The sequence below is a fragment of the Maylandia zebra genome, linkage group LG4, assembly GCF_041146795.1.
Source record: "Maylandia zebra isolate NMK-2024a linkage group LG4, Mzebra_GT3a, whole genome shotgun sequence".
Taxonomy (NCBI): domain Eukaryota; kingdom Metazoa; phylum Chordata; class Actinopteri; order Cichliformes; family Cichlidae; genus Maylandia; species Maylandia zebra.
Window position 1 is genome coordinate 766415 of NC_135170.1, and position 22213 is coordinate 788627.

General features: G+C 44.6%; 1 protein-coding gene across 5 annotated transcripts in view; it reads left to right on the forward strand.

The window, feature by feature from the left end:
• The window catches only part of kcnc3a (potassium voltage-gated channel, Shaw-related subfamily, member 3a), a 105403-nt gene that overhangs the window by 35710 nt on the left and 47480 nt on the right, over window positions 1–22213 (forward strand). For all 5 annotated transcript variants that reach the window (XM_076882820.1, XM_076882819.1, XM_076882822.1 and 2 more), the window contains exons 2-4: window positions 5377–5508; window positions 17506–18367; window positions 21419–21631. In XM_076882820.1, the coding sequence (XP_076738935.1) occupies window positions 5377–5508; window positions 17506–18367; window positions 21419–21631 (1207 nt within the window). The remainder of the gene's footprint in view (window positions 1–5376; window positions 5509–17505; window positions 18368–21418; window positions 21632–22213) is intronic.

Below are 22213 nucleotides of genomic sequence, written 5' to 3' on the forward strand. Positions count from 1 at the left end.
TGTCAACAGCAGGGAAACAGATTGAGGGCTTCAGAAAACAAAAACATAAATGAGCACGAATGGGAAAACTGACAAGAGAGTAAGAAAGGGATTTGAGAGAGGGAGGTGTGCTCAGACATTCTACCTTCTGTAGTATGCTGAGAAGCAGTACACTGCAGCACTGATATCAAAGCACATGCATCCTGCCTCTCACCTAACCCTCTACTATGATGTCCTTCTATTCGTTTTGTCGCATACATGAGCACACATATCCACACGGCCTCGCCACACACGTCGGAAAAACTTCAAATGTGTGTGTGTGCATGCAGAGGGATCTCAGCCAACAGACTGCTGTATTCTCCTCCTGCTGGGGAGCAAACAGTATGCAAATCTTCAGCCAGGCTATTTGTACTGAAGTCACCTTACAGGGGACACTGTTTGTGTCTTTTGTGCAGTGTAGGGGAGGACATCCCTCTTGCTGCATCACTGCTGCAGTTATGGCAATCATCGGCTATCAGTTTGGAAAGTCTGTAAAATGCAGTCCCAGGTTTAACCACAATGACTGGTTTCATTTGGCCATCACAGAGTTACAATTTCAGGATTAGTGTTCACTTTCACTGTAGCTGCAAGAATTTCTCTCTCAAAAATGTCCTTTCCCAAAGACAGCCTGCCAAGTTAGACTGAATGACAAGTGAGCTTCATGATGTAGTCACCTGAGATGGTTTCACCTCACAGGTGAGCCTGTCAGGGTTCATTGGTGGAATTTCTTGCGTTCTTAATGGTGTTGGGAGCATCAGCTGTGCAGAAGTCAGGCTGGTACACAGCTGACAGCCCTGTTTGACAACTGTTAGAATTCATATTATAGCAAGAACCAATCAGCTAAGTAAAGAGAAACGACAGCCCATCATTACTTTAAGAACTGAAGGTCAGTCAGTTGGAAAATTGATAAAACTTCTGATGTGTCTGAACTAAACGTGTCCAAGTGCAGTCACAAAAACCATCAAGCACTACGATGAAACTGTCTCACATGAGGACGCCCCAGGAAAGGAAGACCAGGAGTCCCCTCTGCTGCTGAGGATACATTCATCCGAGTCACCAGCCTCAGAAATCACAAGTCAACAGTTCAGAGGAGACTGTGTGAATCAGACCTTTATCTCAAATAGCTGCTAAGAAGCCACGACTAAGGAAGAGCAACAAGCAGAAGAGATTTGTTTAGACCAAGAAACACAAGGAATGGACATTGGACCAGAGGAAATCTGTGCTTTGGTCTGATGAGTTCACGTTTGAGATCTTTGGTTCCACTCGCCGTGTCTTTGTGTGTTGCAGAAAAGGTGAACATATGGTCCATGGATGGTTCCCATTGTGAAGCATGGAGGAAGAGGAGGTGTGATGGTGTGGGGGACATGCAGCGACATGCCATCCCATCATTTAGTTTTCAACAATGACCCCGAACACACCTCCAGGCTGTGCAAGGGCTATTTGACCAAAGAGAGTGATGGAGTGCTGACCAGACAGCCTGGCCTCCACAGTCACCTGACCTAAAGCCAGTGGAGATGGTTTGGGATGAGATGGACCGCAGAGTGAAGGCAAAAGGACCAAAAAGTGCTCAGCATCTCTGGGAACTCCTTCAAGACTGTTGGAAAGCTGTGGGTCTTAAGCAGGTCAATTATTCGTTTCATGATGCAGCATGTTTTCCTTCAGTGAAAGGACTTGAGTATACTGTAGGTGTAACCAGGCTCGATTACACTTTGGTGTAAGTGGCCCAGCCAAATCATTTCCTTTTTCCATTTGGGTCGCTCGAAGGAGCTCACTCACCAGCCTGAGTGATAGGATGCCTCCTGTGCAAACAGTCGTGAAATTTCCCAGGATTTCACAGTGATATTATATCAAAGAGGACGTGGTTGGGTATGGGAGCCATAAAGTGGTAGGCCACAGAGGGGCACAGAGTGAGATCAGCGTATGCTGAGCTATAGAGGTCAGAGGCGCTTCCACAGGCCCCGCTGGTTTAGAGACTTATTACCCTTAACGAAGCAAGACGAACAGCGATCGATTGATTTTACTTGCTAGCAAGGGAAGGACCTCAGAGCAGCCCTTCTGCCCTCGGTGTCAGACCACTTCAAAGAACCATCACCCCACAGTAGCCTTTCATTTCTGTGACACAGAGTTTACACAAACACCCATTGTAACCCCCCCTATGGTGCGTCATAAACCCCAAGGCATTGAGTGTGCATGTGTATGTATGCTCGTGTGTGTGTATGTGCATGCATGTGCACGTGAGTGTGTGTGTGTGTGTGTGTGTGTGTGTGTGTGTGTGTGTGTGTGTGTGTGTGTGTGTGTGTGTGTGTGTGTGTGTGTGTGTGTAAATGCGGGTGTGTTTGTGTGACTTCCTGCTCACAAAAGGGTCATAAAGGCAGGAAGTTTACTAAACAAGAAAACAGAACCTTCACACAGAACGTGTCCCTATAATAAAACGCTACAGTCTCCCCCACCATTCAACTTCATGTGGTGTGCAGATTAGCTCAAAAACAGTGCATTACAAGCTTGATGCAATTGTTTTTTCATGGCAAGTGCATCCAAACCTCACATCACCAAGTGCAATGCAAGAGTAAAGCACTGGTGTAAAGCCCACTGAAACTGGACTCTGAAACAGTGGAGACGGCAATTCGATGGATGAGTTTGGTGGCTGCAGAAAAACTGTACTTAGTGGAGGTGGAATAATGGTGTGGGGTATCTTTTTCAGGAGTTGGGCTCAGTCTCTTTGTTCCAGTGAAACTTAATCCTTCAGGTTACCAAGACATCTTGGACAATTTCACGCTCAGTTGAACAGTTTGGGGATGACCCCTTTCTGTTCCAACATGACGGTGCACCAGTGTGCAAGGCAACGTCTATAAAGACATGGATGACCAAGCTTGATGTGTACACACGTGGACAGGCAAATTAATTTATAGCTTAAGTTCTACTGGCAGCAGGACTTAAATGATCTTATAATGTGCTTTCTTCCTGTACGTTGGTGGCTGAGTGAGTCTGCTCTCCAAGTAAAATGGTTTTGTTGACAATGACAATACAGGGTGACTGACACAGGCTGATCCAGCATCCATGTTACTGAACACTGGAAAGTGTGAATCCTTTTGAAGGTGGTTTACGGTTAGCGTAAGTTTTAGAGCTGAGAAAATGGTTAAGGGAGAAAATGAATGCAAGTCAGTGTGATTTCCTCTGAAGGGATGGAAGCGCTCTTCTATGTGTGTGTGTCTGTGTGTGTGTGTGTGTATATATCCAGGGCAGCTGTAGATAGCAGTGTTAAATTAGTCCGGGATAATAAGCTGTGGGACTTGATTTGCTCCCTGCGGATTAGAAGTAAACTTCATCTGTCCATCTTCATCACTGACCTGAAAGGCAAAGGCACAGACTTGAGAAAAAGCAAGCAGATGAAAATGCTCACATACGTAGTGATTCGTTGTGAGCACACACAAACAAATGACATACATGTGTGTGTTTGAAAAAGCACAACTGCATGACATTACTGACTTTCATCATTGACCTACAGAGAGCTGCTGTTTGACATGTGAACACATGTAGACGTGGTTTTCATGTGCTTTGATTCTAAAACGACTAAAATGTAACAAAAATGTTACAATGGCTCAGTACCATCATTGAGCTTATTACTTTTCCCACTCATTCACACTGTGACATATATACATAAATGTGTGTGTGTGTGTGTGTGTGTGTGTGTGTGCGTGCGTGCGTGCGTGTGTGTGTGTGTGTGTGTGTGTGTGCGTGCGTGTGTGTGTGTGTGCGTGCGTGCGTGTGTGTGTGTGTGTGTGCGTGCGTGCGTGCGTGCGTGCGTGCGTGCGTGTGTGTGTGTGTGTGCGTGCGTGTGTGTGTGTGTGTGTGTGTTTTAAAACCAAATATCCAATTGAGGGCTGTAAGGAGTATTTGTGACTATGCTCTGTGCACAGTGTATAAGCTGGCAATTGATCACCACCAAATGCAGCAAGCTGAGTACAGCCACAATGCTTACCATGGATCCTTTACAGGAATGGTATGCAGTGTGTCTTTCAGAAATTTGCAAACACTGAAAAACTGAGGACTGAGGAGGCAGGTTTTAAAAATGATGTACAGCACATGAACAGTGTGTCATGTCCTTCATCAAGAAAAGAAATGAAGCTGTGACACAGGACCTGACTAACTAACTGAAGCCTCATCAGAAATGATCTCAGCGGAATGAATCAAGAATCTATTCTTAAGGGGTGTCCAAATTCATGGGCTGCATCCTCCTGAGGAGCATTTGTAGACAGATTACGTCACAGCGACGCGCCGAAGGCTGTGCAAATTCGTAGACTCCTCCGAATGCAGCCGAAAAATGCGTCCTCCTTTTCCCCGAATTTGAAGGATGGGCCAGGTATGTCCATCGTGGCCTACCACATCCCAGAATTCATAGCGCGGCCCAACCAAACTCCAGTTTCCAGCAACTTTTAACATATTTTCAGGCGAGAAAGTAGCCGTGTAAACTTCAAATATCTGCTCGGTTTATCAAGATATCGCATACTTGCAAAAGTGCTCCGACGTTTTCGGAGAGATCTGCTACCCACCAGCTCGATAGCGAGCCGGGAGGTCGAGGGTCACTAGAGCCGCCGAGAACGGCACAACTCCCGGCACATCATTTTCAGATCACCGCGGTCTTTTGCTACTCAGGTTAAACGTGATATATAAGTCACTTAGTCAACCTAAAAATGTTATTGTTGGGCTTTTTTCAGTGTTTTATTTGTTCGTGAGTAAATCGGTTTGGCTGAGATTAAAGTTATTAGATTAGATTAGATTAGATTAGATTAGATAAAATAAAACTTTATTAATCCCCCAGGTGGTTTTCAGACAGCTGAATAAACGTCAAACAGAAAACTGATTAAACAGAAGTATGAGACGGTCGAGCGTTTACTCCAGTGTCCTGTTATATTTTAGATAGCAAGGAGCAGACAGCCGAGTTTATTAAACTCCACCAAGACAGCGGTGACGCTAATCTGAAGGCTAGACCGTCCAATTTCACAGGGGTTTACTTTGGGTCTACCCGACCTTCTGAGGACCCGGCCCACATAGACCGCGAAGGCCGGGTCCTCAGGAGGATGCAGCCCATGAATTTGGACACGACTTTAATGAAGGGGCACTTTCTGCATCCTTTGTTTCTTCCTTACTGTGTTCTCAAATATGTTGAACCACTCAGGACCTTTGCACTGAATCGACAGGATTACTCCACACTGGCTTCAGTGTGTTGTTGGCACCCCCTCCTGTGGTAGAAGTGCACTAAAGTGAGTTGGTGATAATGTCCTGATGTTTTGTTTGAGAAAACAGAGTAAACTGTAACATCTTTCTTGTTCTCTTTCTACTGTCACTGTTTCTCTACAGTATGTGGCTTTTGCCTCGCTCTTCTTCATCCTGCTCTCCATCTCCACATTCTGCCTGGAGACCCATGAAGTCTTCAACACCATCTACAACAAAACAGAGAATGTCACCGTCGGCAACGTGACACGTGAAGAGGTATGGTAAAGTTTTAGTGACAAGCTTTGCCTAACCACAGTAGGTACCGCCTTGGGAAATATATGTCTCTTTAAGTACCAGTCATGTGACAGATATTAAAATACAGTAGCATCGGCCTAAAACTTCACTGCATACATAGTTGGGACAATGTTATGTCTTATATAAATGCTATTACTGACTGCCATCAGCAGCCACAGCTGTATTTGACTCAAACAGTATTAACTGCATGGCATTGAAACACTCACATAGTCAGGGTGTGACAAGTGACAATAGTAACTGCATTGAAACACTCGCAGCAAAGGGGGCTAACAGCTCTGATACTGCATTCACACACGCAGCAGGTGGGAATATTAATAATAACAGCTCCATGCCATGCAAAACATTAGCATTTAGTCATTGGCAACATAGCCTACACTCCTCGTGTGTGAATGGCTCTGTAACACTGCTCTGTGATGTTTGGATCAAGGAAGGTCAGCTTCAGCCTCACACAACCTGCTTCTGTATTCTAGCATATGAAGAGAAACCTTTCTTGCATGAATATGTGGTCACCAATGGAAGTGCATGGCCTTGTCTAAGAGTCAAAAATGTCAAAAACGTCTGATTTCTGAAAGCAAACTTCAGTGTCTCATCACAAGATTGTTCTCTTAAACCCTCCTGCTCTTTGGGCATGCTTCGAGGCTGAATGGGTTTCTCACTTCTGCTGTCACTGGGAAATATTCACTGAACTGTCTGAGAGAGACAAGGTGCACAATGATGCTGTCTCTGACAGTGAGGATCAGGTTGTTGTCAGACAGGAAGCTCCAAACTGGGGAAACCTGAAACATCGCCTGTCTTGACCTTTAGCAAGCAAGCAAGCAATTTATTTATATAGCGCTTTCAGATCAGCCACCAGCTGAACACAAAGTGCTGTACACTTGACATGCCAAACATGATACATTGAGCATGTTAAAAAGAAATGAGAAAAATAGTAATAATAATATAAGATAAGTAAAAAAAAAAATATATATATATATATATAAAAAAACACATTTAAAACAATAAAATCAGCACATTCGATTAAAACAATAAAATCAGGGTCAGACTGTGTCATAAGCCAAAGAGTAAAAATGGGTTTTAAGACGTGTTTTAAAAGTGAAGGGGCCTCTCTAATGTGCTGGGAAAGATTGTTCCACAGATTAGGAGCAACAATAGAGAAAGCCCCGCCCCCTCTGAGCTTCCTCTTGGACCTGGGTACCTCCAGGAGCAGCTTGTGAGCTGACCTGAGAGACCTGGGGGGTGAGTAAGGATGCAGAAGCTCAGAGAGGTAAGTTGGGGCAAGACCATTTAAACATTTAAACACAAACATGAGAATTTTAAAATGAACTCTAAGATATACAGGCAGCCAATGGAGTGAAGCCAGGACGGGAGTTATGTGCTCTCTTTTACGAGTTCTGGTTAAAAGTCGTGCAGCAGAATTTTGGACCAGCTGCAGACGAGAGAGAAGATGCTGACTAACTCCACAATATAGTGCATTACAGAAATCTAAACGACATGAAATAAAAGCATGGATTACTGTTTCAAGATGCGGCCTGGATAAAATAGGTCTTATCTTTGCCAAGCGCCTTAGATGATAAAAACTGGACTTGACAGTAGCCCTAATTTGACTATCTAATTTAAAATCACTGTCCATCTTAAAACCCAGGTTTGTAACAACAGATTTAAAATACTCTGCCAGGGGTCCCAAATCAATAGCGGAGGGTTCACAAGGTCCGCTAGGACCAAACAGAATGACCTCAGTTTTGCTGGAATTGCATCTTAGAAAGTTTAGGGACATCCAAGATTTAATGTCTTCTAGAGATGCTAAAAGTGGCTTAATAGAGAAGGTATCGTTCTGCTTCAGAGGCAGATAGATCTGACAGTCGTCAGCATAGCAGTGGAAGGATATTCCATGCCTTCTGAGGATGGTTCCCAGGGGCTGTAAATATAATGAAAAAAGCAGAGGCCCTAAAATTGAGCCCTGCGGGACCCCAGACTGAAAAGTGGCAGAGGAAGACTCATACCCTAAAAAGTTAACACTAAAAGTTCTGTCACAAAGATAAGACCTAAACCATTTCAAAGCAGTACCACGAATGTCTGCAAGATGGTGCAAGCGAGACAGTAAAATGTTGTGGTCTACAGTGTCAAAGGCAGCTGTTAGGTCAAGAACATCATGATTGCCAGAGTCACAGGAAAGGAGGATATCATTAAAAACCTTTAAGAGTGCTGACTCCGTGCTATGCAAGTTTTTAAAACCTGATTGGAAGACCTCCAGGACACCATTCTCATTTAAAAAATCCATCAATTGGCAATGTACAATTTTCTCTAAGATTTTAGACATAAAAGACAACTTGGAGATAGGTCTGTAGTTAGCCAACACAGTGTGGTCCAGGGCAGGTTTCTTAAGCAAGGGTTGTACTACTGCATGCTTAAAATGAGCAGGGACTACACCAGATATTAAACTGCTGTTTATAACACTAAGAACAGCCTGGCCTATGCTAGGAAAAATCTCCTTAAAAAATTGTGGTGGGACAGGATCATTTGGGGAACCAGAGGGCCTCAGGTGGCCAACCACATCCTCTAAATAAGAAAGAGTCACAGGCTCAAACTGGTTAAAAACAGCAGAGCAAGGGATCGAGACAGAGGGGTCGGACTCAGGGGAAGAAATGAGAGCCCGCGTGGTTGCAACCTTCTCAATGAAAAAACACATAAAATCATTAGACAGTTTATGAGAGGCCTCCAAGCAGCCACTTTGTGGAGCATTTAAGACTAAGTCAATAGATTTAAATAACACACGTGGATTGTGACTGTTGGAGGAAATGATCTTAGAGAAGTATTTTCTTTTAGCCTCTTTGACCGTATCCTGATAGAGGCGCCAGCAGTCCTTTAGGATTTGCAGAGACACCTGCAGTTTGTCCCTCTTCCATCTGCGTTCAGCTCTACGACACTCCCTCCTCACAGCCCGAGTGGCGTCATTAAACCAAGGGTCCGTTTTAGCCTTGGGCTGCCTGGTTATTAATGGTGCCACAGAGTCCAGAATGGTTAGGCAAGAAGATTGAAACCAGGAGCTGAGGTCCTCTGTGTACGATCGGCAGGGATAGACAGCTGGTTAAAAGCAGAGGAGAACTGGGCAGCAGTGGAAGGGTTAATAATCCGACAGCGGTGAACAGGAGCACCGGTTTGAGCTGTAGTACGTGAAAACACAACATCAAATAATACAGCCATATGGAAAGCAGTGTCAGTCACTTCCACATTAGACACAGGTAGACTGTGTGACAAGACCAGGTCTAGTGTGTGTCCGTGTTCATGTGTGGGACCAGGTACGGGCTGGACCAGATTAAAAGAGTCAATGAGGCTTAAAAACTCCTTCACCAGAGGTTTGTCAGGGCAGCAGACATGGATATTAAAATCTCCCACAATAAGAACATGATCATAGTTGGGCATAATCCCAGCTAGAAATTCTGAAAAGTCATTAATGAAATTCTTATTGTATTTAGGGGGACGATAAATAACAGCAAAGAGCACAGAGTTAGAGCGACTGACTTCAAAACACATGAGCTCAAAGCTGGAAAACGAGGGCTGTAAAACACACTGTTTACATTTAAAATCCTTTTTAAAAACAACCGCCGTACCTCCTCCTCTCCCTGATGTCCCTGGTGTGTTAAAATAGGAACAATCCGCTGGTAAAAGTTCGGATAAAATACTGGACTCACCAGTGTTAAGCCAAGTCTCCGTGACACACATGAAGTCTAGTTTCCAGGAGGTGAATAACTCCATCCATCCATCCATCCATCCATCTTCATCCGCTTATCCGAGGTCGGGTCGCGGGGGTAGCAGCCTAAGCAAAGAGGTCCAGACCTCCCTCTCCCCAGCCACCTCCTCCAGCTTATCCGGGGGAACACCAAGGCGTTCCCAGGCCAGCCGAGAGATATAATCTCTCCAGCGTGTCCTGGGTCTGCCCCGGGGCCTCCTCCCGGTGGGACATGCCTGGAATACCTCGCCCAGGAGGCGCCCAGGGGGCATCCTTGCCAGATGCCCGAACCACCTCAGCTGGCTCCTTTCGATGTGGAGCAGCAGCTGCTCTACTCTAAGCCCCTCCCGGATGGCCGAACTTCTCACCCTATCTCTAAGGGAGAGGCCAGCCACCCTTCGGAGGAAGCTCATTTCCGCCGCTTGTATCCGCGATCTCGTTCTTTCGGTCACTACCCACAGCTCGTGGCCATAGGTGAGGGTAGGGACGTAGATCGACCGGTAAATTGAGAGCTTCGCTTTTACACTCAGCTCCCTCTTCACCACGACTGACCGGTGCAGCGTCCGCATTACTGCAGCCGCAGCCCCAATCCGTCTGTCGATCTCCAGCTCCCTTCTCCCATCACTCGCGAACAAGACCCCGAGATACTTGAACTCCTCCACTTGGGGCAGGAACTCATCCCCGACCCGGAGTGGGCACTCCACCCTTTTCCGGCTGAGAACCATGGCCTCAGATTTGGAGGTGCTGATCCTCATTCCCGCTGCGTTACACTCGGCTGCGAACCGCTCCAGTGCGAGCTGGAGGCCCTCACCCGATGAAGCCAACAGAACCACATCATCCGCAAAAATCAGAGATGAGATTCTGAGGCCACCAAAGCGAAAGCCCTCCGCCACTTGGCTGCGCCTAGAAATCCTGTCCATAAAAATTATGAACAGAACCGGAGACAAAGGGCAGCCTTGGCGGAGCCCATCACCCACCGGGAACGAGTCCGACTTATTGCCGGCAATGCGAACCAAGCTCTTGCAACGGTTGTATAGGGATTGAATGGCCCGTAGCAATGGGCCAGACACCCCATACTCGCGCAACACCTCCCACAGGACGCCCCGAGGGACACGGTCGAATGCCTTCTCCAGGTCCACAAAACACATGTAGACTGGTTGGGCAAACTCCCATGCACCCTCAAGTATCCTCGAGAGGACAAAGAGCTGGTCCAGTGTTCCGCGACCAGGACGAAAACCGCATTGTTCCTCCTGTATCCGAGGTTCGACTAGCGGACGAACCCTCCTCTCCAGCACCCTGGCATAGACTTTCCCGGGGAGGCTGAGGAGTGTGATCCCCCTGTAGTTGGAACACACCCTCCGGTCCCCCTTCTTGAAGATGGGGACCACCACCCCGGTCTGCCAGTCCACAGGTACTGCCCCTGATCTCCACGCAACATTGCAGAGACGTGTCAACCAAGACAGCCCTACAACGTCCAGAGCCTTCAGGAACTCGGGGCGGACCTCATCGACACCAGGGGCTCTGCCACCAAGGAGTTGTTTAACTGCCTCAGTGACCTCGCCCCCGGAAATCGGTGGGTCACACCCCTCATCCCCAGACTCTGCTTCCTCCCCGGAAGACGTGTCAGTGGGATTAAGGAGGTCCTCGAAGTATTCCTTCCACCGCCTGACAATTTTCTCAGTCGACGTCAACAGCGCTCCGCCAGCACTATACACAGTGCAGGTAGAGCACCGCTTTCCCCTCCTGAGACGCCTGACGGTTTGCCAGAATCTCTTCGAGGCAGTCCGAAAGTCTTTTTCCATGGCCTCTCCGAACTCCTCCCACACCCGAGTTTTTGCTTCAGCCACTGCCCGAGCCGCATTCCGCTTGGCCTGTCGATACCTGTCGGCTGCCTCCGGAGTCCCACAGGCTAACCAAGCCCGATAGGCCTCCTTCTTCAGCCTGGTGGCTCCCTTCACCTCTGGTGTCCACCATTTGGTTCGGGGATTACCACCACGGCAGGCACCAACCACCTTGCGGCCGCAGCTCAATGCAGCAGCTTCGGCAATGGAGACGCTGAACATGGTCCATTCGGACTCAATGTCCCCAGTCTCCCTCGGAATGCTGTTGAAGCTCTGCCGGAGGTGTGCGTTGAAGATCTCGCGGACTGGGGCCTCTGCTAGACGTTCCCAGCACACCCTCACTACACTGTGCTAATCACAGTTTGGGAACGGCCTCCCTGATCTGAACCCGAGCGGTGCTTTGTTATTGGACTTCTGTGCTAATCACAGTTTGGCCATAACGAACACCCTGTTCGAACATAAGAGTGTCCATAAGTGCACGTGGCACCAGGATGCTCTAGGCCGTAGGTCGATGATCGATTTTGTAATCGTATCACCAGACCTGCGACCATATGTTCTGGACACTCGGGTAAAGAGAGGGGCTGAGCTGTCAACTGATCACCACCTGGTGGTGAGTTGGATCAGGTGGCGGGGGAGGACGCTGGACAGACCTGGTGCACCTAAACGTGTAGTGAGGTGAATAACTCATTCAGAATAAAAGATTTGTTCACCAGCGATCTGGCGTTTACCAGCCCAATCCTGACAGGAGCCGGGGATGAGGTAAAAGCCCAGCGGCACAGGGAGTCCGACACAGCGGCCTCAGATTGCGGACGTTCGCCCGGCGCACGTTGAGCCGAGGGGGACAGGGGTCACGGAGGAGTGGCGCATCATCCTGGCAGACCACGGGGATGAGGCAGGAACCCACGGGGTCCAGGAAACGTCGGTGCACAAAAACTCCAGGAAATAATCTCTGTATTCCTTTGACGGTAGTGGGATGGTGTGCTAAAGAGATCTTGAGTTTAACCAGCCGACCACTGCGCCTACCCCGACGTCTTCGCCGGGGAGGTAGCATGACTGCACGGCATGGGCAAGTTGGGATATGTGACAGCAACGGACACCATGAATTCTGACCTCCGTTAGAAAATGGAGCTGTATTTTGTCCAGAACTTCGGAGGTTCCGAAGCGATTGGCGATCGTACACCAGTAATGACCCGATTTCTTGAGTGACACACGACAGGAGCAATATAAAAACAAACAAAACTGACAGCGACAGACGAGCAGCCACGTACACCGGCGCCATCTTTGAAGCATCAGCATCTTTATTTGGAATAAAAGGCGTGTTTGTTGTTGTTCTGCACATCAAAAGCAGTGAGGGACACTCCCTGTAGCCCCAAGTTCGGTTCTTTTAAATGAGAAAAAATGTCCGACTGGTATGTTAGCTGGCCGAGTCACAGAAAGTCTTCAAAAACATCGAATAAAGGGAAGTTTTTGCCCTGTAAGAACCTCTGCACATCTCTGTCCTATTTAAAAAGACTTGAACGGATCATCCCCTTGAAAGCCATCTTACTTCTGTATGGACCAAAAGGTCCTCTGAGCTGCGCTTTGATCTTCATATCCATTTTTGCAATATCTGTAGTCTTATTGAGCTGAATAGGAAAATAACAAATGCGCTTAATGTTCTCAGTCGGTATGTTCTTAAGTTCATTTGGTCTGACTGCTGTTTGCAGCAACAGTAAGTTGTTGCAAAGAGGCATCAAGTTAATCTGTTAGGCAGCCTGCAGTACATGATGTCTGTTAACTCTGGCTGGTGGCAGACACAGCTGTTTCCCAGTGACGTGTGGCGTACCAGCTTTAGCTGTGTGGAGAAAGACACAATATGAAGCTCATTGTGCTTTGGCATTGGGTGTAGCATATATCTATATGGCTGACTTTGCTGGTTTGCCTTTCAGCACTGTGTGCTCGGTCGTAGGACGTGATGGTTTCATGCATTTATTACTAAGAATAATAATTCAACCCAAGAAAAGAAAAGAATATTCTAAGAATCTTCATCAATGCACATCATCCTCTGTCCCCTTCCAGAAGAATCCAAACCTGATGTAACTCACCGTTGTGTGCCGTTTGCTGGCATCAGGTATGACTGCTAAGTCGTCACCGTCACTGGTGCTGGTAGCTTCTGCTTACCATCCCAGCTTAGTTTGTCAACCCTTTTACCTTACACCTGGTAAGCTTGTAATCTCATGGCTGATTTAAGTTTTTGTCCTTCTTTATCAAGAAGAACAAAAACATAGTTCAAACTCAATTTCAGTGATCTTGTGGTTAAGAATTAAATATATGTAGGAGACTTCCTGCGTACCACAGTTTGAGAGATCTTGCCACCAGGCGTTTCAGTCCAGTCCAGAGAGCATATATGGGTAATGTTCACGCCTTCATCTCGTTGTCCAATAAGAACTTTGAGTTTTGATGAATGCTCAAAGTTTTCAGTTTTTCTGCTGAAACAATGCTGTCCTCTGGATTTGATGGGCTACATACTTATTTATTATACAGGCTGTACAGTACATAACATCAAACTTTACATGTTTTATGTAACTGAAATGTTCAATTATGTGGGCTACAGAAAATAACAGTAATAGACTATATTTATCTGAAATGTGTAAACTTAATGCATTGAGATGATTTTAACCACATGTAACACCTGCGTATGTGCCAGTGTGATAATGATCTAATCACTGAATGAAGTCTGAACTAGTTCAAGCAGTCAGCTCATAACATGGCTCCCTCTCTTCACATCATATGACTAACACACACACTCTTGGATTCTATTTAAAGGACAGCTTCCCCTCTCTCTCGCTCTAACATGTTAGTGCCATTGCTCCTCTTCATCACCGTTTACTACTAAGAAGTGTGAGCAGTGGTCTCCTCTCAATAAAGCCCAAAATGGCTCCCGATGGTCCTGAAACCCCTTAAAAAGCTGAAGCAGATATTTATACTATTATAGCAGTATCTGAAAATGCATGAAGTTACACACTGGCATGTTGCTCAGTACTAATTTGTGGGATCCATCCCTTTAAGGAGATCCAGAGACTGGACCCACACCATATGAGGAAAATGCCCTGAATGGATTCAGCCTCTAGTCATCACACTAGTACCTGCTATCAAACACACAGAAATCTACTGTTCATTTGTGATTATATCAACTGTATATGTGCAGTCGTACTATATATGTAATAATATTACATCTTAATAATAAAAGATGAGGAACAGAGGTATTGACTGCATTTTATTGTGTAACAGTATATACATTTGTGATTTGTCATGAAGTGTGGAATGAGAGGCATGAACATGCAGCACTTAGACACCAGCAGGTGAAGCTGAAAACAAACCTTTAGTTCGGATGCAGAAGATCCACAGAGGGAAAAATTAAACAGCAAAATCCAAACTTTGTGAAGAACAGGGAGCACATGAGAGGATGTTAAAGAATGACCTGAAATAGAACAAAGGAAGCAAAATTAAATGCAAGACACAGAAGACTAGCAAAAAGTAAGGATAATAATAAACACCGAAGGTCCACATGAAGGGAACACTGGGTCTATCATCCAGACTACATTAACTGCAGTACTTTTCATATCTATCCCTTTAAAGTCTTACATTGTAACACAGAAAATAGAAACTGATGCTGACAGTAAACAAGACATTTCAACATGCTGCAAGTTTTTAAGTGAGACTTGGAACCTGTTAGTTTCAAGTCTCCCCTTTCCAACAGCTTTAAAATGAATCCGCTGATAGAAGGAACAACAGGTGACACCTGAATGGATCAATCTATTGAGTGCTGAACGCTAACTATTATGTGCAGGTAGCTGAAAAGCTAAAACGGCTAGCATCACCTCAGCCCTTACCTTTGCTAGAAACTCTATTCTTGTCTTAATATCAAGAGAGGGACGTTTCAAAATTTTAATAATGCCTGGAAGACTAGTCATGAAGATTTAGTGCCAAGGTGGAATATAGACAGTTTTTTTTATATTAGTAAGCTATCACCAGTTAGCTTGAGTATACTGGCCGATACTGGCCTTGCAGATGCAGCGTATCCAGTTGTGCTGCAGACTGTGACTGTTCGTTTTTCCTGCCTCAAAGTTATTATTGATGTTTTTACAACAATGTTAGAATTTCCCGGTCTCCACAGTACCTACCTGAATGTAAACACTAGATGCTTTTTTAAGGTCCATTTGCTGTCCTTCGGACGAAGCTATAAATGGTCCATTTTACTCTGCTGAATTTTCTCTTGTGCTGGCTGTTTAACAAAAGTCTTCACCTTCTTATTCCACACAGTACCCTTGTAAAATTGCCCATAATCCACAATTTTTATTTATACTTTAATTTGTTTGCATCATTTTACACTCTGCACATCAAATTTTAGAGCTATATTTGCTGCATAAACCTAGAATTAAACAGTTTTATCTTTTAAATAAAATTATGTTAAATTTGCGGCTGCATTTTTACATATGTTTTGTGTGTAAAAATAAATACATTTTGTGTAGGAAAATATAGAAATAATGATTATTATTCATGTTATTTTACAAAAAGATATTTTAGTTTACAGACTATTTATTTTGTAATTTTATTGAGTTTTGATGTATTAACAGGAAAATTCTGTAACAGTGTTAAATTATGAAATTACAATTCTTTTACAGTGTGTGACATATGAGCTTGATTAAAGTAATGTGTGTGCTCATTTACATTTTGTAAAGCCACGGGTCAAATAACGGATTAAACACTGTTGTTTTCAGCAAAAAGCACTATAACTGCTTCATCTGAACTGGCCACTAAATCAGATTAAAACTCTAAGAAATCAGACGGTGAGTGTCAGTAATACCAGGTGAACGATAGGTAACAAGAAAAAACGAAGCTCTTTGGGTTCTCAGGTTAGGGTGAAGTAAAACTCTGTCTGGATCTTTGCTTGATTAAAAAGCTGGTGTAAAAAACTGCTTCCACTCTGCAGCTGCTGCTTCAAGGCAGAGAAAAATCAATATGTTGATCTGTTATTAAATCATTTACTAAGAAAGAGACCTAATGTTTCAAAATCCACATTTAATCATTTCACCCTTTGTTGCAGCTGATGATGCTACGTTGTTCTTTCCTTCTTTTTATGCTATGATGTTTTGTTTATCTTGTTTTGGTTTGATGAGAGTAGAGAAGCTTCTGAGAGGCGTGTAAGACTAAAACTCTGCTTCCTGCTCTCAGCTCTACGGGGTTTTTCAAGAAAGTTTCCCAATCATCTATAAAGCCCACTTTGGCACCACTCAGGCCACCAGCAATTTAAAAATAACGTGCAGCTATATATTCCTGGTCTGAATGGGAGAGGGCCAGGGAAAGCTACAGCATCTGACATTATTTTGGCAAGATACACAACGATGCAACATTTTGCTGAATCTATGTTTATTTTTAGCCAGCGGTTTTAGGGTACCACCAGTGTCACATGTTCTGGCCCTTGGAAGATAATCAGCAATGCTTGCTGCAGTCTTTAGCTTAATGTTTACCAGAACAATCTGCAGGAGGGACAGATGAAGAAGACATGCTGCTTGTGATTTGGCTAACATTTGTATAACCATGTGGCAGCAACTGCCTTAAGCAGATATCTGTAGCTGAGGAGTTACAACAAGTGATCTACCGATTGGAAAATCGATCCCTGGCTGCCCCAGTGTCCAGTCTCCATGCCTAAGTGTCTTTGGGCAAGATGTGTTCACTGAAGTATGATTGTGTGTAAATGTTAGACATGAAGTGTGTAGAAAATAGCTTTTGGGTGAACGAGTGAGTGTGGCACATTGTGTAAAGTACTTTGAGCACAATGTAAGACAGTGTTCATCAGTCTGTCACAAAAGAGCGCCCTACTGCCCATACAGGCAAAATGTAAACAAAAGAAACGATGACAAAGATGTCATCAATACTGACCGCGATATATCATCTGAAACCCCAACAGTGATTTGGAGTGTTTCACCTGCATTTGGATTTTGCTAGCGTGTTCATTTTCACTAATTACCAATTTTTTAAAATTACTTTTAGATTGTTGGCAATATGCATGTGTGCTCACACTCGTCAGTTTTGGTTTTGCTTTTTTTTCTAACCCTTAGCCGTAAAAAGCCAGTGGGGTATTATTACTGAAGTCAATAGGATAACTTGAGCACAAGGCGACGGAGGATTATTGAAAGTTCAGAGGTCCCATTTTCTGAAAATGGTGTGAATACGATACCGAGAAGGAAGCCATCCAGGATTTATACCACAGGTGCATCTGCTAAGAGATGTCACACAGAAATGTTGTTCTTGGGTCAACAACCACTTGTCAGAAGTCAGACATGTGTCTGTTGTAATGAATAAATAATAAGATCAACTAAAATTCTCTTCTTCTTTTCTTCTCTGCAGATTGTGTATGAGGTGGTCACAGACAGCTGGCTCACATATGTCGAGGGCGTCTGCGTCATCTGGTTCACCATTGAAGTCATGGCACGCGTTATCTTCTGTCCTGACAAGGCAGAGTTCTTCCGCAGTGCCCTGAACATAATAGACTTTGTGGCAATTGTGCCCTTTTACCTGGAGGTGGCGCTGAGTGGCCTATCCTCCAAAACAGCCAAAGACGTTCTGAGCTTCCTGCGTGTTGTGCGCTTTGTCCGTATCCTACGTATATTCAAGCTGACCCGCCACTTTGTTGGTTTACGTGTGCTGGGCCACACTCTGCGTGCCAGCACTAATGAATTCCTGCTGCTCATAATCTTCCTGGCACTAGGTGTCCTCATCTTTGCTACCATGATCTACTATGCTGAACGTATCGGTGCTGACCCAGATGATCCAACAGCTGCAGCCCACACCAACTTTAAGAACATCCCCATCGGCTTCTGGTGGGCTGTGGTGACCATGACCACGTTGGGATATGGGGATATGTATCCTGAAACATGGTCAGGAATGCTCGTGGGTGCCCTCTGCGCCTTGGCTGGGGTGCTGACAATTGCCATGCCAGTGCCTGTCATCGTCAATAACTTTGGCATGTACTACTCCCTGGCCATGGCTAAGCAGAAACTCCCCAAGAAGAGGAACAAGCACATCCCCAGGGCGCCACAGCCAGGCAGCCCAAACTATTGCAAGCCAGATGCCCTGGCAATGGCGACAGCATCTCCTCACAGGTTGATGGGAAATGTGCTCGGGCCTGGCATGGTGGGATCTGGCAGCATGATGGGTACTGGAGACTGCCCATTAGCACAGGAGGAGATCATTGAGATCAACAGGGCAGGTGAGTAACTGGACAGAGGTGAGCCAAGTCTCTTATGGAGTTTGAAGGGATGTGAGGGGGAAAGTTTCTTTAGGTGAAGCTGCTTTAAAGATGATGGATTCTTCCAAACAAAGAGGGAATTATTGTCCCCCTATGAAAGATGAAGTGTTGTTAAACAGAGCAAGCTTTTTTAAGGTGTTTTTTAAACATAGTTTTATTTTAGCTGCTTACATCGAACAATATCACTTGACAAAAAACACAAACTACCAGGGTCAGCATTATTATTGATAGTAATAATCAGCCTGTTGTTATTACTCTTCTTTGCAAATCTTCCAAGCTCCTTCAGATTCGATGGTCCTGGGGGACGTTAGTCTTCGGTTCAGTAACATTCACGTTTGTCTTCCGTACTTATTCATCAGGAGCGATGTATGACAAAGTGATGACCGAGGCACAGTTTTACAGCTTGAGGTTTTCCTTTAAAATTCTGTCCTTTCTTCATGATTCCTTCCACCTTAACGAGAGTTCCACAATCACTGAGCCGTCCCCAGAGCATAATATTCCATAATACTCCCACCGCCATGTTTCACTGTGGGGTCGATGTGTTGCACACTCTTATTTCTCCAAACGTAAGCAGCACTTAGATGAGCTCTAGTTTCATCTCATCTGATTACAAGATTACAATTCCCAGCTTCCAACTTCTGTCGGGCTTGTTCTGTACGACATGAGGGTTAGGGTTATCCCCTAACCTTTTTAATTTGTGCAAATTGGAAGATAACTCTCAGTTTTTGCGCATTTTGAGCACGACAAACCTATCGCACATCATTACACATCAGTGTGCTGTCAATAAAACTAATAATAATAATATTGACCCTGGTGAAAAAGGTTAGAGTTAGGAAGTTTCAGCTATTAGGAAATTCTTAAGTCTCGAAGGGCAAGTTTGAATCTGGGCCGTTTCTCACAGACTGATTCTCATTAGTACTGGTAATCTGCAGGTGGCACTGATTTTTATTATTGTACAATCTACTGTACAATATGAAGCGCCTTGAGGCGACTGCTGTTGTGATTTGGCGCTATGTAAATAAATTTAATTTAAATTGAATTTAACTCATAAATTGCATTGTGTAACTATAGCAACATTACAAACACATCCACGATTGTGATGTTGTGCAACTGCAAAGGAAACCAGTGATGTCCTCACTTTGATTTCTTTTCTGTCCATTACTCAGTTATTTTGTGAAAGTGCACTGTTGACCTGACGATGACATCTATTGTGGCTGTTAGAATATCTTTAACAAATTGATGTGACCGAGCATACAGACAGGTCCTGAGGCTGTCTGTATGCTCTGTCACAACATGTTGCCACAGAGTTGAAGAGCTTCAGACGCCACCTCACCACATAAAGGTGTTGGAGCTTATTTGTTGATAGTAGTGGGAGACCAAACAAGCTCAGCGTATTGACTCATTCTACTTAAAAATGCATTTGGAAATATGAATAACACACAAGTCACACTCTTAAAAAAATCAATTATAAAACAAAAAGGGAAAAGGGTGTTTTGAAAGATATTACAATAGAGAATGATGAGATTGATGAGATGACCAGTTGCTCAATATAATAAAAAGCATTTCACTTCATGTGATACTGTCTCTGCTTGTGTGCTGTGGTTAAAGTAAGCTGGAAGAATCCAGAACAGTTTTCCAGCTACTTCAGTCGTCATCCATCCTTCCTTTTCCACTTACCCAGCTCAAGGTCATGTAGTGCTCAAAGCTTCTATAGGTTGAGAGGCAGAGTGTAGACACATAGCCAGTTTGTTGGCACCCTAATGCAGAGAGAGTCATTCACACCTATGGGCTGTAGACACACCAATTAACATAAGATCAGTAACTACATGGCAGAGCACCTGGAGAGAACCCTCACAGACATGAGGAGAACAGGACAACAATGTTAACCACCATAGTGCATATTTGGTTAATAAGCAATTAAAGCTGATTGATCATGTTTTGTGTGCTACATTGTGGCATTCTAGTGACACCATGGAGATGAGTAAAAAGAAAAGAAAGATGTAAGACAGGACACGTTCAGCACGTCATCTATGCCTATATATACATACATCTTTGTTTCAGGCATTGAGATATTCTAATTTTGTGTTATAAGTAAGTAACGTTTATTTGTTCAGCACTTTTCACAGACAGTCACAAAGGGCTGTACACAAAAAAGAGAAATAAATTAGAACATGAAGTGTCACAATAGAGAATAAAAAGGTACAAAATAACAAAATAAAATGAACAGGTTAAAAATAAATAAATAACAATTCTATAAAATTCTCAACAGAAAGCCTGATTTAAAAAACAACAACAACCTACAATTGAATTCAATTCGTTTTTTAAAATGTATTCATACACTAAATCACAACAATAGTTGCCTCAAGGCAATTTATATTGTAAGGTAAAGACCCTACAATAATATAGGAAAAACCATCAGGTGACCACCAACGAGCAAGCACTTTGGCAACAGCGGGAAGAAAAAACTCCCGTTTAACAGGAAGAAGCCTCCAGCAGAGGGAGGGGCTAAACTACACCAAGATTTCAAATACTGGACTAAGCAGCTGAAGCAGAAGGAGACAGAGCTTGATTCACAGCACGTGACCCCCATAGAAGAGATAAGAAATGTTAAAAGATTAAATGTTTTGATTCATCCTGGCACACAGCTATAACAATCGTGGCTCAAGAGTGGGGAGTTCGCCTTGTAATCGGAAGGTTGCCGGTTCGAGCCCCGGCTCCAACAGTCTCGGTCGTTGTGTCCTTGGGCAAGACGCTTCACCCGTTGCCTGCTGGTGGTGGTCAGAGGGCCCGGTGGCGCCAGTGTCCGGCAGCCTCGCCTCTGTCAGTGCGCCCCAGGGTGGCTGTGGCTACAATGTAGCTGCCATCACCAGTGTGTGAATGTGTGGATGACTGGATGTGTAAAGCGCTTTGGGGTCCTTAGGGACTAGAAAAGCGCTATATAAATGCAGGCCATTTACCATAATGGTCACTCCTATAATCTTTTAACTGCCTTCTCCTTCCCTCTTTTACCAGACTCCAAGCAGAACGGTGATGCAGCAGCTAACGCTGCGGCTCTGGCCAATGAGGACTGCCCTACCATCGACCAGGTCCTGGGAGATGAGCGTAGCCCGGCTACCGGTGGGCTAGGCTCCACCACCAGCCGTGAGCGCTACCCGCACGACCGGGCGTGCTTCCTGCTGAGCGCAGGGGAGTTCCAGCGCACAACAGACGGAAACGTTCGAAAAGGTAAGGGGGTGGAGGGGGATACTGAGGGGAAAAGATGCAGAGAGGGGAGGGGGGTACTTGAGTGACAGCAGTACATGATCCTGATTGATTAAAGCAACAATATGCATAGTGTGTGAAAATATCACGTTTGAGCTCAGACTTACATACATATATACACACGTACACTGAGTTAACTACAACACTGAGAGAAGATTACTCCAACATAAGCAATAATAAAAAAGCCATGGTGTTGTCATTTAAAATAAAATGAGTTAAATCATCCTAAAGCACACAATTGATCACATTCCCATTCCATCCATTCTTTTTAATGCAAGCTTAGTTTTGCAGTCTCACTGCCTTGAGACTGTTCATAATCACAAACGCTGTCCGTGGCACATGTAACACATGACTCTCCTTTCTGCTTTCCAAGTATGTGATTGTAGAGGAAGTTCCCTAAATTTGTATGTCCTCCATCTGTACTGCAGAGGTCGCTGCGGCGCTAGTGTCTGGTGCCCTGAGATTGAGTGACTAGATTTACTGTGCTGAACCACAAAAGTAATCACTGATTCATTGAACTGAATTCAATGAATTGAAAAATCATTG